The following is a 26,797-nucleotide window of genomic DNA, read 5'->3' as shown; positions in this document are numbered from 1 at the left end:
TATATTAAAATTACTCTTTTTTGAAGAAAGACAGGGTAAGAGAGAGAGAGAAAGAGAGAGAACCCAGCCAACAAACTCCTACAAGGTCTCTTACAGCAATGAATCCTCTCAGATTCTACTTGAAAAGAAATCTATGTTGCCACTAAGGCATTTTGGGTATGTGACACTAAAACATGATGCAATCAGTCAGGAATTTTACCAAGACAAAAGGGGGTTTTTCCCTGGCTGAAGGGGTAACAACAGGGATTTTTCCCCCTGGGTCAAAAGGGTCATCTAGACCTGTCAGCACATATCCATTCTAATGACAGGGGATTTCTTGACTGAACATTTGTTCAAACAACAGCCTACCAATGTTATCTAAACCTGTCATCTCTTTTGATGACAGTTTAAGTGGATACGGGAACGAACCTTCACAAAAGGGGGTTGCCCTTACTGGACACCTGTGCAAACATCTTAAACAGCAAAATGTATCTTAGTTCTAAAATCATGCAGTCAAGTTAATTCTTTTGAGGTCTGATACTGATACTTCAACAACCATTATTATCACATACAACACATGACAAATATAAGAGAAAATATATTAAAATTACATAAAACACACATATGACAAGGCTATATCATTAGAATATATATACATATACACACATATAATATATATATATATATATATATATATATATATATATATATATATATATTTATATATATATATATATATATATATATATATATATATATATATATATATATATATATATATATTATATATATATATATATATATATATATATATATATATATATATATATATATATATATATATATATATATATATATATATATATATATATATATATATATATATATAAGTACAAGTACACCCACCCATGCCTGAAAGAAGGGAAAATAAAGAAATAAATCTAGAGGGGAATTAAACAATAATACATGGTCGTGTATTCATAACATACATTTTAGATCATTAGAAGACTATAAAGTCATCAGGCAATTTCTTATTAATGACTACCAGGGGGAATTTCTTTCTTTTTTTTTTTTTTTTATTTTTATTGCTAGTTTCCCTGGTGTATGCATAACACCTCTCTCTCTCTCTCTCTCTCTCTCTCCCTGTGTCTGTCTGTCTGTCTCTCTACACACCCTTCTGTTTCATTTATCTACCCTCTCTCTTGTTCCTCATAAAACATATTGATTGCCCCCCACTCTGCATTTGCTCCTTTCACACATTTATTGCGTCTCTCTCTCTCTCTCTCTCTCTCTCTCTCTCTCTCTCTCTCTCTCTCTCTCTCTCTCTCTCTCTGCCACCCTTCTTCAAGTTAATTATCGTTTCTTTATTCCACTGCAGCACTTTCTTCTTCTCTCTCTCCTTATATATACATATATCTAGTTCATAAACAATAAAATACATTAATGATTAGATAGAATATTTATCTACTCACTCACTCACACACTCACACACACATATATATATATATATATATATATATATATATATATATATATATATATATATATGTATGTATGTATGTATGTATGTATAAGCACACACACATATATATACATATACATTCATACATATATTTATATATATGTATGTATGTACAGTATATATATATATATATATATATATATATATATATATATATATATATCACAAATCTTAAGTTACTTGATCATACACACACAAACATACTCACACACACACACACGCACACACACATGCACATATATATGAATATATATACCTGTATGTGTGTGTGCGCATTAACGTGTATAATTAAATCACTCAAGATTTGTGATGAAATCACACTGCAATTACATATCTTTTTAAGATGTGTATGTAGTAAAAAAACTAAAGGGCTTGAAAAGCATTCTTTTACTTCATCCTATATATAATATATATATATATATATATATATATATATATATATATATATATATATATATATATAATGTGTGTGTGTGGGTATATACCTATACTGTATATTTACATATGTATATGTATGTGTATATATATGAATTTTTTTCTTTTTTTACTTTCTTGTATTTGAATGCAGGATAGGGGGCACAGCCTAAAGTCTGGACATTTTGTCACTTTCATACTGCATACAGCGGCTAGAGTACCATCATCATAAGGTATACTACAGGGGTGATAATGTGTTTGCCACTGCCCTCATGTGAGAGGTGCATCTGCAATTTAACAAGCATCCCCTTCCTCAAAGCGTACACAACCGTTCAGGAGGTGCTCCTCTGCACTGGGGTACATCATAACTGAACCCCAAACATTGGCACTTCCTTTGGCAAACAGGTCGTACCACTTACTACCTGTTCGGCAGTAAGGAGGAAGGGGCACAGGTAACCTGGAAAGGACATGACAAATGAGCTGAAAGATGTTTTGGAAAGTTGGAGCATCAACACCCAGGAAGGAAGTGGGGGTGTGCAAGCAAGAAGTGACTGGTGCAGTGCGTGTAGAGGGTTCTAATGTGTTGCTAATAAGCCTTCCATCTGGCTGTATGAAGTAACTATTGCAGTAGAATTTTTCTGCACTTAGGTTGCACCTACGAGTCAGCTGTCTGAGTATGAATGTGGCAGTGATCACTGTCCCTCTTTTGTTCAGAGCCACGATTCATATGAAATGGCTTAATGCTAATTATATATATATATATATATATATATATATATATATATATATATATATATATATATATATATATATATATATATATGTGTGTGTGTGTGTGTGTGTGTGTGTGTGTGTGTGTGTATGTGTGTGTGTGTGTAAAAAAAATCACAATAGATGCATATGACTTCAGTGTATAAGCAAATCCCACAGGAAAATGACAGGCAGAAGTGAAAGTGCTTGGTACTGAACTTCTGCCTGTCATTTTCCTGTGGGATTCGCTTATATACAGTATATATATATATATATATATATATATATATATATATATATATATTTATATATATTTATATATATATACATATATATTTTTTTCACATGTTTATTAAATTCGCCCCTTCAGTCCGTTAGCTAGGAAATCAAATTTAATGGCGGCTGGAGGAGATGCCATTAAGGGGGGTTAAACTTATGTAGGCCTACCCCCACATCACCTGATTTGGGGGAAACCATACCGACCTCTTAGCCCAGCATCGTATGATGTTGGGGAAGCTGTTAGGGACAAAAAGACCAGTCAGGGCCGTAAGTGGGCTTCTATGCTGACCCTTAAGAGACTTAGCTAAAAGACACATTTCTGTTCGAACTTTGGCTGGCTGTTGATTGCTGTTCCAGATGATCGATGTCTTGTGCCCAACCCTAAAAATTGAATGAGAAGCCTCGCACCCTGCCTGCTCACATGCACTGCGTCACAGAACACAAATACATCAAGTTGGTGCGGTCCTCCTTCCTCTTCACGCTGGCACAGCTCTTGAGACTCCTGTGGCCGAAATATGTTTTTTTACAAACGATCTCCATGCACAGATGAAATGAGGTACGTCTGGAATTTGCAGTCTACTGCCAGTATCTTTCTCTTCTTGTGAATTTCTCTCCATCTTCATTCTCCTAAACAAAGCCCCTTTGTTCAACCAGCCTTAGCAAGCCCATTGGCCGTCATGACCCGTCCCAAGCTTAAGTTAAATTAGTTCAGTGATAATAATTAGAGCATTGCCACCATAGTGTTACCATGTGCTAATCAAATCTAATTGATCAATTCCTCCATCATGCTAACCTGGAATTCTCTTCCAGAATCCTGTTATCTAGCTATTTGAGCTGTCTGCCCCTGCCTTGTGACCCAAAATAGCCTTAGCCGTTTAACTGCCACGTGCAAGAGTCTTCTAATTATGCAGTCCAGGGGCATTAGACATAGTTCCCCCCTTTGTGATCCAGTTGTGTTAACCACCAAAAATCACTGAACCAGTCCACAGTAAAGTTATTAGAGTGTTGAACTATTTCAGGGGTGCAGCCTTTTCAGTTTCAGATTCAGCGATTTGCTATGCAGTGTTTAGCTTTTGTTGGCCCTTGTATGTGCTTGCTTGCTCCTCAGTCAGCTCTTTCATATTAATTTCCTAATTGCTCCATTTGTAAATAAATTCAATTTAAAGCATTCACTGATTATAATTTACCAAGACGACCTCCAATTTTCTGTTTACTTAGATGTGATATCAAGGTAAAGTCAGTTTATTCATTACGTTTATCGCTTACATTCTGAGCACGGTGTGTTGGCCCTTAAGGCAGTTAATAAAAAAATTAATTTTCATTCTTCCAACCGGCCTCAGAATGTAACACACATATATATATATATATATATATATATATATATATATATATATATATATATATATATATATATATATTGCAAACAAACGTTTCATATTGAGCTCACTATACCGCAGGGATAACTCCCATCCAAAGAGGATTATAAATGTAAAGTGCTCTGTCCCGACCAGGATCTCCTGATAGTCTAGTGGTCAAAGTTAGCCGCTTATCGTTGTTTCTGAATTACTGGACTAGATTCGAACCCTGGCCTGGGCAGAATCGCTTATCAGTTAATATTCCCACAGCACGTAAGATCAGAAGGTTAGTACTTAAGGCTTTCCTTCTTTAATTAATTTTGGCGATGGGGGAAAGTCGTGGCTGTCGGTCGATAGGCTATTAAAAAATATTAGAAAATCAAGAAATTAAGAGGTCATTATAGCCAATAATATATATATATATATATATATATATATATATATATATATATATATACATACTCATTTTGTAAAGATAATGAAAAGGTGGAAAGTAGAAACCATTCTCTGGAGAGAAAGAAACAACCATTCATTGGAACATAACTCTGCAATCGGAATATTTTCGGTGCAGGCCCATGAGGCGGGGAAAGCAAGTGACGTCATCAATTATAATTCTTACAAGGGCATAGCAGCAGACTAAAAGGATACGCGTTAACGAAACGGGCTTCCTCCCACAAAGACCAAAGCATAGATGAGGCCGATTCTTGGAAAACGAAAATTCGTAAAAAATTCGGAGAAGAACCAGAGAAGACGCCCCACCAGACCGAGAGAAGGTGAGAGAGAGGGCGCCGTCTCTGAGGGACGGAAAAAGTAACGATGGATGCGACCCAGACTGATTCGTATAAACTGCGAGCACTGATCAATGAGATGGAAAGGCAGGTATTACTTTGACACACAAGTAAAAGGGTTCGAATCTAAGCCTATCATCAAGAATGCTGAACACATATGTCATAGATAAAAGCTTACCGTATACTTCAGTCAGGGATTAATAAGTTTATGTACTCAAGCCTCTTCGATTTTGAGTAAACAAAGATTACTGGAATTTCAATGGGATATGCTCAAAACAAGCTGCTATCGTCTGCTATGACCATAACATTACTATACAGAAATAAATGTGCTAAAAAATAAAGTGAAAGAATTTTAAAAATGAAGGTGATAAAAATCTTAGGCTAATTAAGACAATGAATATTTGCATAGGGAAATTAAAAGAGAGCGAAAACACTGAAGGTAAATTTTTATTAGCCTACTACGTGGATAACAGGGAAGAAAAGAGTTTATTGGGTTACTTAGGAATAAAAAAAAAATTTATTGCGAATAGAAAGGAAACGCTGGAGTCAGGGATGAGGCCAGGATGCCGTAGGACATTCATTAGCCAAGGATTTGCACAATCAGGTGCGAAGAATCTACTAAAAAAGCCTTCACGATGCCAGACTTTGTTACACGCTTCAAAAATGCCAGGAAAGATGGCATTCACCCAAGGTGTTGAGGAAAAAATCCAAGTTTGGAGAGTATAAGAAACCTCTGTCATCCATAACTGGTGTTAATAGTAATAAATTCAATAGCTAATTCATTTTTCTATGGTTCGAAGACATACAGGAGGTGGAACAGGGGGAAAGAAACTGAAATGATGGTAATAAAAAAAATAATTTCTTGCTAAGATATGATGCTCTAGGACTTACACGTTTTTCTGATGTTATTTCCATCACAAAGAAAGTCAATCGTAGGCTGCACGTTGGAATAATAGGAAGGTGCATAACAGAAGACTGGGATATAAATCTAAGGGGAAATGTGAACATGTAATACTAACCCCATCCAGGATGAAGAAGGCAACAAGGCAGTTGACAGTTCATAGTCTCATTGATTATCTCGTGGAAATGTTTCTTTGGTTGTAAAAAACCTGTGATGTTCTCTTGGAAAGGCTTCCGGTGAAGGAAAAGAGATAACGTTTTGCTGCTGAGGCAGATGATCAATTTCGTGCAAATGAACTGCCTCCATACCAGGGGAAAATGCCTATAGAGTGCTGTCATGTCTGACAAGGGTTATAATGTAGGTACTCAGCAATAGCTGTTATAAATCAGGACAGGGAAAGTGGAAATTTCATAAATACTGATTCATGTTAATGAATGTCACGTGGGACCACGTGCAGCACTCCGGTGAATACAAAAATCTGTCAGGAATACACCAAATGGCAACTTGGGTGTGGTCAACCACATCTTCATCATTACATTATTTGTTAATATTAATGTCACCAACACTGCAGACCAAGTGAAAGATTTCCCAGGTCAAAAAGATCAAACCTGTGTCACCCACTGAGGAAAGCACCCAGCAAAAGGACTGTGCATCCAGTCATTTCAAAAAGCGCACGATCGTTGGATGCGGCGCTTTTCAGCTCCAGGAAACGGCCGATTTCTGTCTGCGCTCTCGGTCAGCAGCTTTCGTGCAGGACGACGGTTTTCCCTCGCGGCGACGGGATCCATTATCGGAGGAGGACACGAGTCCGAAAATCTCCTCGAGCGCGAGAGCTGACGAACCTTGTCCTTGGGGATGTTCGCCCGCAGATACCCGTCAACGCTCAGGGTATGGACGGAATGGAAGTTTTTTTTTTTTTTTTTTTTCGTCAGGAAGGCTGAGTCAAACAAAACTGGGAAGATAGACGTCAAAAGAACAGCTATCTCAGTGTGATTGTGACCATATATATATATACTGTATATATATTTTTTACATCGTACTCTTCAGGCATGCAGAAATATACTTTATTCATAGAGGCATGTGACTGTGTATTTCTGTGTTTCGCAATGTACACGTAGCATTATACAGTAGGTATCACGTTGACATTCTATTTCTTTTCTTTTTTTTCTTGTGCCACTGTCATCGGAGCATTATGACGACAGAGAGTTGTTTTGCTACAGGAAAATCTTGTCCATAAATTATGATGACAGAAACAGGATCAGCGGGTATTGCGAAAGGCATTTGACTGGACGGGTGACTTACGTAACAGCACAATCAGTTCATTTAGGAACGTAAAATGACTGATAAAAGAGAAGAGAGAACACTCACAAACAAAAGTACAACACACAGATAAGAAAAGTAGAACGGTGGAAATGTAACAATTAATGAATAAAAGTCAACAGAAGTAAGGAAAAACAAGAAACTATGGAAAAATGAGAGGAAGAAAGAATATATAGTAAGGTTTATCTTTTTCTCTCTCAAAAGGTTCATAGTTGAAGTAGGCGGTTTCTTTGTTTGTCGATTCCTATATCTATCCGATTCTTATAACCTACTTGTATGACTCTCTCTCTCTCTCTCTCTCTATTTAAATGATACATGCAAGCGTTGGAGTAGACCCATCCTCAGCAACGTGGGTAAATGGGCAATCGATTTTATTGCTTTTAGGTTAAAAAAAAAGTATATATATATATATTTATTATATATATATATATATATATATATATATATATATTTATTATATATATATATATATATATATATATATATATATATATATATATATATATATATATATATATATAATGTCTATTGGATATAATTTTTATAAGAAACATATATGTACACAAGTATGGATATAATATATATAATATATACATATATATACATAAATATATATATATGTTTATATATATATATATATATATATATATATATATATATATATATATATAAACAAATATTTATATATATATATATAATATATAATATATATATATATATATATTTATATATATATATATATATATATATATACACACAACACAAGTATTTATGTTTATATATATATATATATATATATATATATATATATATATATATATATATATATATATATATATATATATATATATATATATATATATATATATATATATATATATGTATATGTATATATATATATATGTGTGTGTATTTGTTGTTTTCCAATAGAGGTCTTTTTCACTTAGAGGAAGTATCTCTATCGGGCTCTGACCTTCCGGTTTCTCATCAGATTTTCTGAAATAGTTCGCAAGCCCCATGCCTGTTCCACCTTTGATGAGACTCATCACAGTCGACAAACTACCAAGTATATAATTCCATGCTAGGGTCCACACAGACACATTGGAATTACCAGAAAATAAAAATAGTGTCTTGGCCGTTTTCACCTTGGCGAAATGAAATTCTGGCCTCCCCCTGAGTGGACTATACAAATTCAGAATCACCGCCCCAGCAATAATGAATCAGCCTTTCACCTTCTACTAGTTTCTGTCGTCGTCAAGGCGTCTGAGACTTCGAGGCTCGATTCTGGTTTCTTCTCGCGCGAGGTTCTGTGGCTTTTCGTTTGGAGATTGTAGCCTTTGCTCCTTCCCCTGAAATGACGCCATTTCCTTCAGCTTTCTGAAGCCAGAAAGGGGTGTGATTTTAGTTATCTATTTTTTCTGTCGATTTACATCTGTGAAGCTTTCTCTCTCTCGTAACCTAGTCAATTCTTTATTTTTTTTTTTGTATTTAGCTATTGCATGGCTTTAGCCCTTCTTCATCTTTTAATTTTTCGTTCTTGTGCAATGTTTCTTTTTTTGTATTTCATTATGGTCTTTTTTTTTTTTTTTTCAACTGTGGTTCTTCACATTTCATTTTTCTTTATTTTCTTCTTTTCTGGTTACACATTCATCTGTCATTACTATCATTTCCTTTATGAGACCAAATGAATTTCCGTCTAATTTCTGCTCCTCAACATCTTCCATAATCCCCCCTCTCCTGAATCTCTGTTTATTCCTTATCTTATCAATCCTATCGAAATAACCTCTAGGCGTTATGATTGTCTCTCCCTCTCTCTCTTTCTCTCTCTCGCTCTCTGTGCACGTGTCCTATAAATACGACAGGTAACCCTCGTGTTCTTACATACTGTCTAGCCTATTAGCCACATCATTTAACGCCGTGTTCCTTTTTTACATTCCGCAACCTTCGTCTCTTCGTTTCCTATTCCCCGTTTTCTTTCTTTATTGTTTTCTCTTTTTTCTTTACAAGCTCGTTCTCCCTTCTTACTCTTCTTCTTCTTCTAACTCTGTGCTATAGAACTCTCTGCGTCACACTTTATGAGCTACGCTTCTTTGTTTCAAGCCTTCAATTAATACTTTTTCTGCCGTTTAATTCCCCCCTTTCCCCTTCATTCTTTTTCCGTTACTTTTTTTCTAAATAGGTCTATAACATTCATCTTCCCTCTCTTCTTCGTTTCCTTCTTTTCTCTAGGCCTCTCTCCACATCCTCGCCCTCCTCCCCATAAGCACATCTGGGAACGATAGAAAACAAAGTTAAAAGAAATGAACCAACCTTTAGGCCTAAGATATTTACGTAACTCGCCGTGAGGCAAAATCGCTATAATTTCCACCCCGTTGATTTTATCCTTCTAGGCCTAAGGGGAAATACAGTTCTACGGAATTAATAGAAGAAAAGACGATCCGAGAGAGAGAGAGAGAGAGAGAGAGAGAGAGAGAGAGAGAGAGAGAGAGAGAGAGAGAGAGAGAGAGAGAGAGAGGGGAGCCGTATGTCTAGGCCTAACGAACATTTTGTTCAAACCGTGCAACACAAGTCTTATCGACGTTGACCGGTAATGGGCGCGGATAGGCCTAAAATGTGACCTACATAAAGATATTTATGGCTGCTTATCAAGGATATTGATTTGATGTACTGTGATATAATGTTTTCCTTGTTTGGACAAGACAGTACGAGAGAAAGAGGACGCAATCTTAATGGACATTTCTCTCAAGATAACAGGAAATAAAGAAAATGCAAATCAGTTACATACAATCGCAACAATAAAGAACTCGGACTTTCTTTACCATGGGATTTCAAGCTTGAGAGAGAGAGAGAGAGAGAGAGAGAGAGAGAGAGAGAAATAATTCGCTTACCCACCTATAATCATGCGCCCTACAAATAAATTATGCTATATGGTTTGTTACCAAGAGGGTCGGCCGTTATTAATGTGTCTAGCCCTAACTATAAGGGTTTTTTTTTCCTAAGCCAGAGAAAATATTTTTTGCATATTAGTAAGGACGGTCTCTATCATATTATGAGAGAGAGAGAGAGAGAGAGAGAGAGAGAGAGAGAGAGAGAGAGAGAGAGAGAGAGAGAGAGAATGATACCACCTAAGAGTTTTAGCCCATTTTCAAAGTCATGACTATTTTATATAAATAAAAAGTAGAAAAATAATTGTGAGAAAAAACATCAAACAAATGTATTCATGATGTCTGCATAAGAAGACAGGCGGATAACCAACATTTGTCATTAATAACCCTAAGTTTATCAAAATGACCAAATTTCAAAAGCGCAACTGATTGGCAGAGTTCGGACGCTAGAAATGTAAGGAATTCAGCATTTATGTGTGTGTTCTAATGACGGAAAAGCGATGAATGTAAGCGTTACATATTGTCTTAATTGGACAGACACAAATATCATGTTAATTTACATAAATAAATCTATTTGCATATCCACACGTGAGCGCAAAAGGCGTGCATTTGACCTCGTTAAATTACAGAGCAAAATATTTTAATGAATCTTTACATTTTCGTATCATGCTAAATGATCTTTTTTAATTCATTCCTCCCAACATTCCTAAAACACACTGGCATTTAAAACTGTACACGGTACAAATGCTACTTTAGATTCAACCACAAAAACAATATTGAGTTATCTGTAAGGGGTACACGGGATTCGACGCCAAAATACCAGCTAATCCGAACTCGCAGAGTGTTTGTGTGAAGTTGCCATTCGACTTCAGTTTAATAACAAGTCCAAAAGACGGTTCATTCGCAAGATCCAAAGTAACAAAAAATCTAGGTCTAATCCAAGGAAGGTATTCGTTGCTGTGACACCCTAGTTCTGGCAAATTCTACCACATCTGTGTTCATATGGAAGTTAGACGTCTTAATGAATCTCACCTCCAGGAAGGCAGCGCGCCTCCGGTCATCTTTTAGGGTTAGGATGAAGTTACTCTTTTCAGGGTACTCTTTTGTAACAGGGGTCCCACGGGCGTGGTGGTGACGGCGACGGTGGCAGCAGGCTCGGAGAGGTGTCGCCGTGATGTTGACACGTGAGCCTCCTCCTACTCCTACCGACTCGTGGCCATGGCGCCGAAAGAGGAAGAACGAAGTTCTCTGAATTCATACGAACTGCGGAGTGGCTCTTCTCGCGATGAAGAACAGGAGGCATGGGATGACTTTCGCGAGGAACCGGTACATTCGCCGGGTCTTAAAATTCTGGGTGGAAAAGATTGGATTCTATGATGTTATTAATTGTCCTTTCTACGCTATCTTTTTTAGGTGAAAAACACTGGGGATCTGTAGATCTCAACTGTAAAAGCTAGCTCAACAACAACTGGGTTCTTTTACAATGAATACAAAAAGATATGCCACATTGTTGCTACAACTCCATTCACCGTGACCATGAACTGTTATCAAGACTGAATCCCCAATTCGGAATCTAAAATATGCTAGACTTGAGATCTAAATAAGTACAGAAACCTCTGCAGAAGAACGCGGAATGTACAAATTATTCATACCTATAAAAGGCGTGACCACGTTCACAAGCTTACACATCACAAAAGACTATTCTCCAACTGCTAGGAATTTTTGTACTGAATATCTCGCTTAATGTAAACCTTTTTTTTTTTAATGTTTTAGAACTTATAAAACTGATAAACAATAGCATTTAGCATCACACGGTAACAACTGAAATCTACATAAAAGGGTAATTTTCAATTACGATTACAGAATTCACCTCTTCCAGAGCCGCATAAATTGGCTATTGATCAATACCGAATTCTGGCCTAAGACAGGTACTGAGTTAACTGTTTCATAATTGCTATGTGAAATTTCTCCTAAAATAAAGGGCAGGCTTCCAGACGCCAATATCAGATGAAACTGGGCGATTGCTGTGCTCCTAATCCTATCAATCTCTCCCTGTCTAATCCCTTATTGCACTTCAGGAACTGCTCCAAGGACAAGAGCCCGTGCTGGCATATGGGAGCTTAATCTAAAGCAACACCAATCCCCTCTACTCACTGCACTACCCCATAACACCGGCAAAGGTTTTCACTTGCTTGAAACTTAGCGAGGTTTCTGCCAAGGATCATATTCCACAATGATTCCTGATGGGATTTTGTGTAAAGCGGCTCATGAAACAAACCCCTCCGCTTGGAAACATTGACGGGTAAGGAAAATGTTGAAAACCCAGTTAACCTGAAAGATATGATCTTACGTCCTTTATCGAATTGCCAGTATGGCTTCTGCGAGAGTTAAATTCAACTGGATCCAAAGTTCCTGTTTAACTGATGTTTGATTATTCTTTCTGCATAACTATGGAGAATACTGTATTTCATCATCAGTCGTCGAATCCCTAGGGGTTTGTACAGTTTGTTAGAAAGCTATGCACATTATTTTTTAAACAAGATTAACTAACATCTGTTATTATTCATAGAGAAAATTCTGCTCTCTTCTCAGCACCTAATGGTTTTCCTACCTACACGTTCTCCTCTCACAGATTCGTTCCCTTGTCATACATTCCGGTTTTCATTCATCCTCTTCTGTTGAGGATTTAGCTGATCTTTTTTTTTGTTTTTTTTTGTTAACCTTCCTACAAATCCTCTTTTATTGGCACTCAAGCTTGAATCGGCTTTCCTTCGTGGATACATTCTCACTTTGAACGTCTACCTGAATCAAGATTCCCTCATATGGTAGTACTGACAAATTTCATTCAACTTTTATTGGGAGATCGCTAGTTCATAGTTTTATCAGTAGAATTCTATTCACCATTCAGTTGGTAAACGTTTTCAAATTTCCCAACCCACGACGCTCAGGAATATTTCCTTCACAAAGGATGTGCTTATCACGTTTCCCGTCTCAGTAAGACTGATTCAGAGACACTTCGTTTTATCTCTTAATAGGCCGATCGTCCTTTCGCAACAATGCGTATCACTCTTTCTTTAACTTAATGAAATTTTCAGCCTTTGTTCTATTGCGCTGTGAACGAGTTGCTCCTTCCGCCAACCAACAACACTCGCGATAAATATATATGATATATATATATATATATATATATATATATATATATATATATATATATATACATATACATATACATATATAATAAAATAAATAATAAGGATGCTAAACCGTACTAACTGCCGGAGCATGTCTAAATGACAACTTTCCATGAATCATGTTGTAAAACTACCCTTATTAAAAGGATGAGACGACTTTGCAGGTTATAGAGGATATGAACTAAATTTAAATTTATATCAGCTATTTTCTTCCATCTGTCGCTAAATTGGGGAAAGAACAAATCCTAAGCATGAAAAACTTTTCTAAATCAATATAAATTTTCTTCATTTTCCGACTTGTACGACAAGAGAATTTTTACAGCTAAAGGGAATTTATCTTAAGCATATTCACATACATTAACGGCGGTTTTTCCCCTGAATGTTTGCAGAAAACTGTTAACATAGCGTAAGAAGTTTTCATATCTGTACATATAAGAGCAAACCCAAAGAAACGTCGTCACGTCACTCCACGTGTGGAAAAATTCAGGAAGCGACAGTTAATGAATTACAAAGCAATGTATAAAAGACGATAGCTCTTCCAACTGTCTGATGTTTTAATGACAAAACGTATCTTTAGTATCCAAATATCGCCAGCTAAATTTATAGTGGAAGAGACTACCTTGATCTATATCCTGGCCTCGATCTTGCAGATAGGCTCCCATATATACTTACGCACATGAACGGTTAATGAAAACAGAATTACTCTGCAGAAAGGAAACCAATGTCCTTTTGTCGACGGCTACCGCGTCTATCAGAGAAAGGACCGAATAAGTCGGGCAGTCAGTTCCACTAATGACATCAAGTCGGATGTAGCTGGGACTTTTTAATGGACTAATGCACTTTCTCCGTAAAAAAATATAATTGCTAGTTAATGGCCAATGCTACTATTATTTTATGAAACCTAGAAATAAAGTGCAAGCCTGATCACTTGAAAAAAACAATCGGGGAGAAATCATCCGGAGATTCGAAAAGGAATCAATAAACATAAAAAATAAGGAATGATTCCGAGTGAGATTAGTACACGCTGTAGTGTCCTGACAGAAACAACACACCGATTAGCAGTCCTGGAGAATCGCTCAGAAACACTGAAATAAGAATAGTTCCTGATCACTTTAGATTTGTTTAGAAAGAACATGAGACTGGAGGTCATTCTAGTGTCCGTTTGATCTTTTGAAGACGATGACGGAGATGGGAAAAGATGCGCAATGGACATTAGAATGTTTTAATACAGCAGGTTTAGGTGGCAGTCAGATTAGTGCTTTTTAAAACCAAAGTATGAGGTTGATTTATGATGTAACATACTGTAATATTTTTATATTTTATAATTTGTGCATCCTTTACCGATCACTTTGAAAAGTCTTTTTGAGAGTGAGCGGGCCCACACGCACACACACATTATATTTATTCAAAGTCTTTTTGAGAGTGAGCGAGCCCACACGCACACACACATTATATATATATATATATACATATATATATATATATATATATATATATATATATATATATATACATACATGCACACACATATATATGTATATATAGATATGTATATATATGTACATAAATGTATATATACATACATATATACATATATATACATGTGCAAATTCTCCAGTCATTGTGTTTATACGCATGTGATAAGGAAAAGGACTGATACACAATTGCCCTTGATCAGGAACTGAAGTAATGGTGAAAACGTGACACTGAAGCAGAAAAATTTCGATAAAGAGGCAAATAGCATTTGATGAAGAAAAGGAGGAAGAGGTAGGGGGAGAAAAAATATTCAACGACGAAGATGAGGGAAGGGGAATGTTGTCAATGAGAGAGAGAGAGAGAGAGAGAGAGAGAGAGAGAGAGAGAGAGAGAGAAAAGGCCTAGCAATAGCAACCGACCTGTTTTTGTCTGGCCTTCAACATGCCTTGCACTTGAAAAACTACGAAGGAAACGGTTAGGCTTAGAGAGGCTTATATTGATTCAACGAATGCTACCGATCCACCAACTCCTCCTCCTCCTCCTCCTGCGTTAGGCCTCGTGTGCTTAGGCCTATTTACGTGGACATATCCTTCCTCCGGTGTTGCTGCTGCTACTAGGCCTTTCAACACAAGGTCGTTCTTTTTTATGGGCGGTTTCTTTTCTTTTAGGCCTTTTTGTGCAGTTTTTTCTTTTTGTACCCAAGTATTTCTCTCTCTCTCTCTCTCTCTCTCTCTCTCTCTCTCTCTCTCTCTCTCTCTATCCTCTCATCCTGCGTAATACTGCCCATATATTTTTTGCCGTTATCTTACAAAGTTTTTCCCCTCTTTATCACTTTCTCTTCTCACGTTCTCCCTTTCCCTCGTCCTTTTTTTTACCACCTTTTTTCTTATAACTTTCGCTTTTGAAGAAGTCCTGTTCTGGTCTCCTTTTCAAAAGGAGACAGCAACGGTGGAGGGAGGCCTAACATCTCCAAAGGCCTATGGCATTGCAACGATGAATGCTGGGAAGCTTCTATGGTGGAAGGCATTCAAACAGATATGTAAATAAGGGACAAAAACACGCACATGTGTGGACCTTTGCGTGAATGTGCACACACGTTATATATATATATATATATATATATATATATATATATATATATATATATATATATATATATATATATATAACGCATGTATGTACATTCGCAATAAAGGTCTCATACACATGTATATATATACATATATATATATACATATATATATATATATATATATATATATATATATGTATATATATATACATATATATATATATGTGTGCATGTATGTATGTATGTATGAATATAATGTCTGTGTGTATGTGAATAAGTGATTTATGTGTAAGTCATACACCATACACGTATGTCCTGTATGCTACATCCCACTGACTTGATTGTAATCCGATGCGTCGACGACCGTTTAATTTTTGGCGCTACTCAACTCGAACAATAACCAATCAGTTCTTTTCACCTTAAATTAACAACACTAAATAAAAGAGAAAAAGAATTCGACATGGAAATGCAGAAATCCTCTCACTGGAAAGAATATTGCCGGAAAAGCTGATCACCCAAAGGGGGCCTCTTCAACGAACCAAGTAAAAAATGGCCGTCTGTCATCTCTCGATGGACCAACGAAGCAGGAACACAGAGTCATCAGCACGATTTTTGGCGAACTGACTCCAAACGCCTGACTAAAACGGATGTGTGCGTTTTTTAAACATAATGCTGATAAATGTGGTAAACACTAAATATTTACGTCTAGCTCTGCATAATCACGTTCCTTTTGTTCAATAAATGTGTAATGAATTTCACCTTGGTGCTCAAATCCTCACTTATTGAGTTCATTTGTTTGAGGCTTATTTTCTTTTTTTTTCGGAAACGGACCGGGAAGGGGATAAGGTATTTAATGTTCATCTAATAAAATGGAGTTGAAATGGTTAATCATTCTTTGTGTAATATTTATAAAATATATTCATGTATATATATATATATATATATATATATATATATATATATATATATATATATATATAATATATATATATATGTATATATGTATATACATACACACACACATACATACATATGTATATATATATATATATATATATATATATATATATATATATATATATATATATATATATATATATATATATATATATATATATATATATATATATATACAAATATATATTTTCTCTCTCCCCATATATACATGTATATACACATACATACATACATACACATACATATAGGTGCGTTAACGATGGAAAAAAGAAGTCAAGCTGTGCCTAAGACCCAGAGGGTCCTTTCTGTATTAGGCTCTTTCGTATATCCAGTTATCCAATTCAATAAATATCTTAAGACGTAGAAGCTAAATACACAAAATCCGTTTGCTTCAGTTTCATTATCATGGTTTCCTTTGGCGTTTTCCTGATATTTTAGTCAGGCGTTGTTTGAAACCGTAACATAAATACATACTCTCTCACTCACACACACACACACACACATCCTCACAAAGATGAAGTTCAGACTCAGGGACGCATGAGTATGCACGCGCACGGTACCTTTACATTATAATAATAAAAAGTGTTGGGTGTTGCAATTCTTCGTCAACATAAAAAAGAAAACTTAAACATATATTTTATCTACAATTATGTTTACACATAATGTGAAAATGATTGCCGTTAATACAACAGTAACAAAAGCGGGCAATATTCTTAGCTTACAGCAACAGCCACAGGTGACAGTCAACAAAGACTGAGCACGCAGCCAGAGAGAACACTCTTTTCTTCCTTCGTAAGTGAGATATATATATATATATATATATATATATATATATATATATATATATATATATATATATATATATATATATATATATATATATATGTAGTTTGTAATGAGTGTCCAATTGGAGTTCAATTCAAAATGTTAACTTTGTTGTAAAAATTTTTTACTGTCAGTACAATAATTGTTATTTTAACTTTAGTTTTACCTGCTGTTTATAATTTATTGCAGACTGATGATGTGCAAAGGATTGCACATCATCAGTCTGCAATAAAGACGTTACACGAAAACATGAAAAGGATGTTTAAAAGCACAAATAAATTTTCTTAACCTGACCCAATCTTGGACACTAATGTATATACTACCTGAGTATGGCTCCTTCTCACACCCAGGACCGTCCTTAACCTTCCAGAAAGTTATGCCTGTCATACTTACAAAGCCACATTCTTTGCCATGACCTTCGTGTAGCCCATAGCTTGGAGAGGTCGAAAAAATTGCTCCTCTAATACTGGTTATGTCACTTTTACAATAGTATTTTTGTCATTTATTTGATATTGCACTACTTTGAGATATATATATATATATATATATATATATATATATATATTTTGAGATATATATATATATATATATATATATATATATATATATATATATATATATATATATATATATATATATATATATATATTTGTGTGATGACCATGACAGAATATATTATGATGACAAGGACTAATGAAGAGAAGGTAGTGATTAATTTTAGAAAGTGGGAGAGCGAGAGAGGGAGATAGAGAGAGAGATAAATAGAGAGAATGAATATTATCCGTCATGCGTCCTGCAGGATGAAATAAACATGAACTAAACAAGCAGTAGAGGAGATATGCTATGAACATCGCCACCTTGATCAGCACTGACAACATACGCTGAACCTTCAGCACCACCGCGGCCTTGACAATAGCTGGCCTAGCAGCTAACATTAGGCCTATGAGACAGCAACTACGCACTACGATACTCCCTATCCTCTTCCCCTTTCCCTATTCCCCCACCCTCTCTCTCTCTCTCTCTCTCTCTCTCTCTCTCTCTCTCTCTTCCCTTTTGGGTGTTGCCTGTCAACTAGAGTTTTTGTTCTTTCTTGTTCTTCAGCGTAGGGTTACCATTTTATCAGATAATCACAGACGTAATAAAAAACAGAAAGAAGCAACATTTTGAGGCCATTAGTCTTATGCTGCACGTTCTATAAATAAAGATTTTACAATAATTTGTGTAAACTATAATCATCAATTAACATCTTTGAAGAATTACAAATGGAGTAATTTAATTTTTACTGCAAAACTGATGTAAGTACAACAAAAATTGAAATAGGCATGCGCGCGTGCACACACACACAAATACATACATACATACATACACACACACACACATATATACATATATATATATATATATATATATATATATATATAATATATATACATACATATAATTTGTGTGCGTGCGTGTGTGTGCGCATAAAACGCAACATAACATTACATGGAAGGTTAGAACAGGGTGCACCGTATTACCTGAAATCCTCGTCATGAATTTCTCTTGTTATATTGATACAATGAATTAATTTATTAGCATCGTGGTAATTATTTCATTGAGTCAGTGGGCTGTAGGCCTACCCAAGATTTATATACCTCCACAAGGACCTTGAGCGCACCTAGAGCTAGGAAAGCGATGCTCTACACTTGACAGCAACATTCCTGCATGAACCCCAGGCCGAACCAACAATGAATACTTTCCACCTTCTGAAGTCCTTAAAAGTAGAGGAAATGTAATTTCCAATCTAATGAAAAAACAGATAAGTAGAAAAAAGAGAAAGGTTCCTCGCGTGTGTATTGTGAAGGGACCATGAAGAAGCTGATGGGCGCACCAGGAGCAACAGTTGGGACGTATCTAAAGACATTAGTTCGAGTGGAGTTTAATATGAGAGAGAGAGAGAGAGAGAGAGAGAGAGAGAGAGAGAGAGAGAGAGAGAGAGAGAGAACTGGCTGCGCTGCAAGAATATCGTCATACTCAAAATAAATATAATTATTTTGAACATTATTTTTGTAAAGTTTACCTTTACCACAATGGAAATTGGATATGAGTAAAAGCTTTTTACACATAAAAAACTGTAACATTTGCAAATATAGACATATACATGAGAAATTAACTGGTCTTTATCCATCCGTTAACATACATTATTCCATACATACATACTCTTCCGTGAATCATTTCTGTTATTTCATCATAGAAGTAAACATTAATAATAATAATAATAATAATAATAATAATAATAATAATAATAATAATAATAATATAGGACAGGGGAACGTTTTGACATCATCAGCTTTGAATTTCGTGTCCTGTAAAAAGTCTTTATATCACATAATATAATTTATGGTAATAAGTAAATTTACAGATGATTTAGAAACAAATAAGTTATTCTTGACAACAACAATACTCTCAACTTTCTAAATGGAACTAGAGAAAATAAGTTAACATACACACACACACACACAAAATATATATTGCAACGAAGGGATACCCTTCAAAGTCAACTGGTCCCAAGCTTTGCAAAGGAACGTACAGTAAAACATAACTTTTATTCCTTTGAGGGAATTTACCATACACTTGAATTGTTTTATTCTTTTCAAAAGAAACACATTAACTTTTAATCACATTGCTGACCGACAAGAAGGTCATGGAAAACATTGCCCCTTCTTAAATCTCTTCACTCCATGGACACTGTTCATTCTTTCTCTCGACCCCGTAACTGCCTGGAAACCTCTCTTCCAGGTGTGAAGCTGTTTAGAGACAAAATCGCTGCTGCAGGCACCAGATGAACTGGTGATGGGGATTTACCCAAAGAGAAAGTTTTGGAAGGCCCCATAGCTACCAACTGCCACGTGGGTGTTGCCTTACCATGTGGCTGACCAGACAATCGTGGGGTCACAGGATTGCACCAAAACCCATGTGCACGCCCATAGAACATAGGAAGATAATCCAGCAGAGATAATAAAAGGAGCCATGTGACCCAAACCATGGCAGAGACACCCTGGCAGCGGATCCAGCAACATTTTCCCCTTGGCCTCCGCCCCATCAGGGCCATATCCCAAAACATGTGGCTGCTTTCTTAACCCAGTATTCTTCCAGTGCTAAGTCCCTTAAAATTCCTTCCACCCATCTGGCAAAATGACGAGGACTCACATGCCAACATAAGGTAACATGCTTGGATTTGAGGTTTTTCAACAGTCATGAATTCTTTTATCTTTTATTGATTTCTTTTCGATTTCCAAGTGCAATTTTCCCTATAGACCTAACCTTCATTTTTGCAGTGCATTAATTTAAATTTGTAAGTGTTTACCAATGTTGCAAATCAAGACTTATTGGTGCCTTCTGCACAACTCTCGATTTTCCTTTGATTGAGCTAATTTTCCGTCATGTAAGTGCAGGCGTTCTCAATTGCAGATGGAGTTACTTGCTGTGGAATTCCCCCATTCTGATTGTATTACATTTTTAGGCCTGAATATGACTCTGAGACTCAGAGTCATATTCAGGCCTAAAAATGTAATACAAAAGCTTTTCAAGTTCAAAGACACAGTGCCCAAAGACCTACAGTCATCTGTAGTCTATAAGTATACATGTAGTTGCTGTAATGTACAACTTATATTGGTAAATCAAAGCGCCAGTTTCGGATCCGTGCCTTTGAACACCTAGGCCGATCAATTAGAGCAAACAGGCCACTTAACAAACAAGCATTTAGTGCCAATCATGAGCACTGCCACCAGCATGACCATCCTCTGAGTATAGATTCTTTTTCTACATTAGCCAGCCGTTCTAGTGATGTGGAGCTAACCACAATTGAAACATTATATTCCATCAGAGAAAAACCATCACTGTAATAATGAATGGTCAGTTGAGTTGCTTTGTTTTTAATTCTGTGCCTATCTCCTGTAACCATCTTTATATTTGCCTTGTATTCCTCTCTTGACTCTTGCTTTTACAGGTTAAACGGTACTGTTCAATTTTAATTTGGTAGTTAGTTCTGATGTGTTTAATTTTATTTGATTTTAGTGAGTGTTTTTTCTTTCACTGTATTTATTTGTTATTTTTAAATGCCTGATGATGGGGTATGTTAGAACCTCGAAACTAGTCACAATAAAGAATGTTTCCTCCAGTACTGGTCTACCTATTCATACAGTATATTATATATATATACATATATATATATATATATATATATATATATATACAGTGTATATATATATACAGTATATATATAAAGAAATTAAAGTTGTTTGCGTAAAAACAATTTTTGGTCGATGTTTATTGTTATTCTTAGGTTTTCTTATCACTTTATATAGATTATAAATATGCCGATTTATATCGAGAATATAACAATACAAGCATATGAAAGACGAGCTTATAACAAATACTCTACGCCCATCAAACTCAAACGAACGATAGCGAACGAATGTGAATAAACGGTATTTTAATAATTTCTTGCATGCAAATTACATATTCGAAACCATGAAATGAATTATTGTTGTCTATTGCCTGTCTGGGGTAGGTGAAAGGAACAACCAATACAACACTGGCTGGAAGGCGGGAAATTTCAATTAACATATGGCAGTGGTATTGAGGTTTTCTTTTCTGAAGACTTTATATATTTACATATATTTTTTTCTTAAGCATACAAATCGTTATAATAAGTCAGTGATTGGGTGATTTCAGGAGCATTTTGCCAAATGAGCAAAAGCCTGAAATTTCACTGAGTTCCCGTCATCCTTGTGTGCTGATAACATACATACAGTATAAAAGGCTAGCCTAGACATACTATTTTTTTTTCATTGCTGGGCATTAGAAAGATACCCAGAATGAATAAATGAAGGTTACAATAAAAAAAGTAATTTTCACTTAAATGGAATGAATGTGTGCTAAAGAGAAGGAGAGGAAAATAAAATATAAAGCGAATCAGTAGCACAGGCCGAGCTTCATTGGTCCATGCTTCAAGTTCTCGCGATAAACAAATAAAAGGGTATTTTTCAGCTTACGGACGGGGATATAACTTTGGTATCATAATAAAGTTATTTTTCTGTTCATGTAATGAAATTGTACGTAAAATAAAGTTTGAATAATAAGAAAATCTTGTGCTTTGAACAGTTTGTGCGCTCAGGTCTACGTGTAGCTTGAGCAATACTAATGAGATAAATCATAACTGAAAGCTCATCGTTCGTTTATTTCTGATACAAGTACATTGTTTGACGCAACCTCGTCTTTCGTGCATTTGTTTAGGTAAATTATATATAGTATGTGTGTGTGTGTGTGTGTGTGTTGAAAGGGCGAGGGTTCCTTGTAAACATAATCATACAAATGTGTTAGCCATTTAATATTTGTCACAATACACCAACGATACCAGAAACGTTGATTGTCGGCCAACTCGTGCTGCTATTTGCAAGTGGCCCATTTTCTCCTGTGGGTGGACAGATGAGATGAAACCGCTTACAGTGTGGCGCTTGAGGAGCAATAACTTTTCTTTACTTATTAATCTAGAGTGTGCAAAAGTAGGAGTGCCGTTAATCCTCTGGTGAAAATTGTCAAATCCAGCTTGGATTTATCAAGCAGCATCAAACTATTTGGTCTTGTTTGTCCTTGAGGAGTTATATGATATTGTATAGCGTTTTGGCATTATGAAGCAACTCCATAAACTATGCATCAGAGGGGGAATGACAACGCTCATAAACTCATTCTTAGGTGAGAGATACATTAAAGTAAGACTTGTTAGTAGTATAAAAAGTTGTATCTCCAGAAAGGAGGAGGCCCACAAGGCAGCATACTTAGTGTACTTGCCCTGTTATTGTTAATAACACGAGTCTGCATCCCCACCAGTCAGAGGTTCTGTATTCGCTGATGACTCTGCAGGAACCGTACTGGATAGGACTCTGGATCCACGTACAAGTTAAGTATACCTTAGTTTACCAGACCACTGAGCTGATTAACAGCTCCCGTAGGGCTGGCCCGAAGGATTAGACTTATCTTACGTGGCTACGAACCAACTGGTTACCTAGCAATGGGACCTACAGCTTAATGTGGAATCCGAACCACATTATACCGAGAAATGAATTTCTATCACCAGAAATAAATTCCTCTAATTCTTCATTGGCCGGCCGGAGACTCGAACTCGGGCCTGGCAGAGTGCTAGCCGACAACCCTACCGACTCGTCCAACGAGGAACTTGATTCACGTACGTACAGATATCTGCAAAACTCTAATAATGCAATAAGGAAAAATGGACTGGCGAGAAAGGCTTTAAATTTTCTGTATCCAAACTAGTTGCCATTAGCTTCACTACATATAGAGAAGCAGAAGAGATCCCAATTTTTACCTTCATTGGCAATAATTTACATGATGAGAAAGAGGTTAAAAGTTTCTAGGCATAACGTTCACTGACAAAAGTCAAGTAAACCAATAAAGCGTGACTGTAAAAAAAAATCATGAAATATTTTAAAAGTTGTAACAGGTCTTAACTAGGGAGCTGTTTAGAACTCACAAAATGTGATTCTCTATGCACGTCTAAACATGGCTATAGCTGTCAGATATACCTCATCAGCTTGTCAGTCCAAAACTGAGAGTTATTTATTCGCAGTGTAGGCCTTTGAGTATGATCGCTTTTAAGGCATTAGACACTGGAAGTCTGTATGCTGACTGTAATGAACTTCCTTTAGAGCTTAGTGGAGACGAGCTTGGGTTACACCACACTGTACGATTAAAAGCTCCCTTGAGAATCCAACCCTCTCAAGATTCTTGGGAAACGTAACATGAAGAGGCTTGGTACAAGATCCTCCAAACCCTTCCAAATACGATAGATAAAAGACTTGAATTCAGTGTCAGAAATTAATTAGGTGAGACCACCATCCCGTTTCCCATGGCTCTTACCAGAAATCTCTAGTTGCCCTAGAAATATAGATAAAAATGCAACAGTCAGGAGAGGAGATCAGATCAAATTTTTTTAATATGATACATAAGATAAGGTCCAGATGAAGATCTATACCGGTAGTTCTCATCGAGATGGAGTTGGCTGTGCTGTTATGTCTGACGATGACACGTAGGAGGCACAGCTACCAGATTGCACACCAGTGTATACAGGGGAGATGGCAGCTATAGCCCAAGCTTTGTATCTAACATGTCACTCAAAAGACAAGGATTTCATAATTTATTCAGATTCAAGGAGGCCAATAGGTTCCATATATAATCATAATTTCTTACTTCCAATTTTTTGCAAGGCTCTAGAGTGGCTTTTCCTATATGGTGCCGGAATAAAACCACGTTTCGGCTGAATCCCAGCAAGGGAAATGAGGAGATTGGAAAGGACGCAGAAAATGCCGTTCACAATAGTGTGAATGAAATAAATCGAGTTTCCCACCTGGAAACGACCCATAAGGTCATATATTTTAAGGAATTGGAAAAAGAGATGGTCGCCCCCTCCCCTAACTAACGATACAAAATATGATAAAAAATTCAGAATGTCGTAATTGTTTTGTTGTACATTAAAAATCCACAATTATATCAGTTAATTTTATGATTTGCAAAAGTTGAAAAAAAAAAAAAAAACTTTCGAACACCTGCACGATGCTCCCCCTCATATTAACGTAAAAACTGGTGTTCGAAAGTCTTTGTTGTCAACGTTTACTAATAATGCAGTTTACTGATACAATTGCAGATTTTTAATGCACAACAACACGAAATACACTAGTATCAAAAGCAGCATAATTTATGAATGAAGCATCCCACTTCCAAACAGATCGGAAGAAACTGTGATTAATGCAGCTGAGAACTGGGAACACCCACCCAACCCATCAGTATTTATTAGATAGGAGGTAACAGGGTCCATGATTGCGCTCATTGTAATGCGTTGTTATCGTTTAAGCTTACATTGGTGCATTGCTCCGAATGCAGTGACCAGCGATGGAGATTCCATCTTGATGGAAAATCCTTTTCAGAAATTTCAGATGGTGCAGACATTCCTGCACTCTTCAGCTAAAAAAAATCTGATCTTTAGAGAGATAAAAATTACTTTTCTAATTACCCTAACTTATATAATTTTTTTAGCATATTATGTTCTCTTTTACCTAGCTTGTTATCATAGATATTTTATTTAATTTTATCTTATTTTCTATAAAATAATTGGTAATGACAGATGTCTGAGCAACTTACAAACAAGTGAGAAAAGAAGGTTTAAAAGTGTTCATCGTTTTACAGTGTATCATACAATCCGCTATTTTGTCACATTTAACACGGAATGGCCTAGGGTCCAAGTGTTTGGACTACGTTCCTAAATTCCATCCATTCATCCAGGCTGCTTTTTACTTGTTGGTCCTATCAGTCTTGTGAACATCCTCCAAAAGTTCCAAATTTTTTTTTTCATTTATATTTACATTCCCCATCCTAACCCACCTAAATTTTTTTTCTCTCTTACAATTTCCTCAATATAACATCTTTTGTCACTGACACCTGAAAAACCCCTGCGTCTAGGAGTTTTGAAACCAGGGCAAGGTGAGGATGAAACCTTGAATGTAATTAACAAAAGAAACAGCAAACTTGAGACCCTTTAAGGATAGCTGAACAAACAGAAATGAATCATAAAACTGTGACGAAACATGTCTTTTCAGTGGACACTTCATTTTATCCTCCAGCACAGAAGCATTTTGTTAAAAAATGTGGACTAATTATCTAATAGAGCAGGCCATCGAAAAGCTACACATATGCTATTCTCTGTCTCTCTTTCTCTGCAATTTTTCATCAGCGATTTTAACGAGGAATTTTTTAATCATCACGCACTTCTTAACTGATGTGTTGATGTGTATGTTTTGTCCATCCTTTGTCTCATTTCTTGTCATTTGTTATTTCTACTAGTTAAAATCTGAGTGCTGAAGGCAATACACACACACACCTATATATATATATATATATATATATATATATATATATATATATATATATATATATATATATATATATATATATATATATATATATATATATATATATATATATATATATATATATATATATATATATATATATATATACACATACAT

At 35.8% G+C, this 26,797-nt stretch overlaps 1 protein-coding gene across 1 annotated transcript in view; it reads right to left on the bottom strand.

Moving 5' to 3' along the window:
* Positions 1-2,209: 2,209 nt before the first annotated feature.
* Positions 2,210-26,797, bottom strand: part of LOC136850548 (uncharacterized) — a 28,992-nt gene continuing 4,404 nt past the window's right edge. The window contains exon 2 of the mRNA XM_067124172.1: positions 2,210-2,372. Within this exon, the coding sequence (XP_066980273.1) occupies positions 2,210-2,372 (163 nt within the window). The remainder of the gene's footprint in view (positions 2,373-26,797) is intronic.

The sequence above is a fragment of the Macrobrachium rosenbergii genome, chromosome 3 (genome assembly GCF_040412425.1).
Source record: "Macrobrachium rosenbergii isolate ZJJX-2024 chromosome 3, ASM4041242v1, whole genome shotgun sequence".
NCBI classification, from domain to species: domain Eukaryota; kingdom Metazoa; phylum Arthropoda; class Malacostraca; order Decapoda; family Palaemonidae; genus Macrobrachium; species Macrobrachium rosenbergii.
The sequence above is the reverse complement of the archived record's forward strand: the minus strand, read 5'-3'. Positions and strand labels throughout refer to the sequence as shown.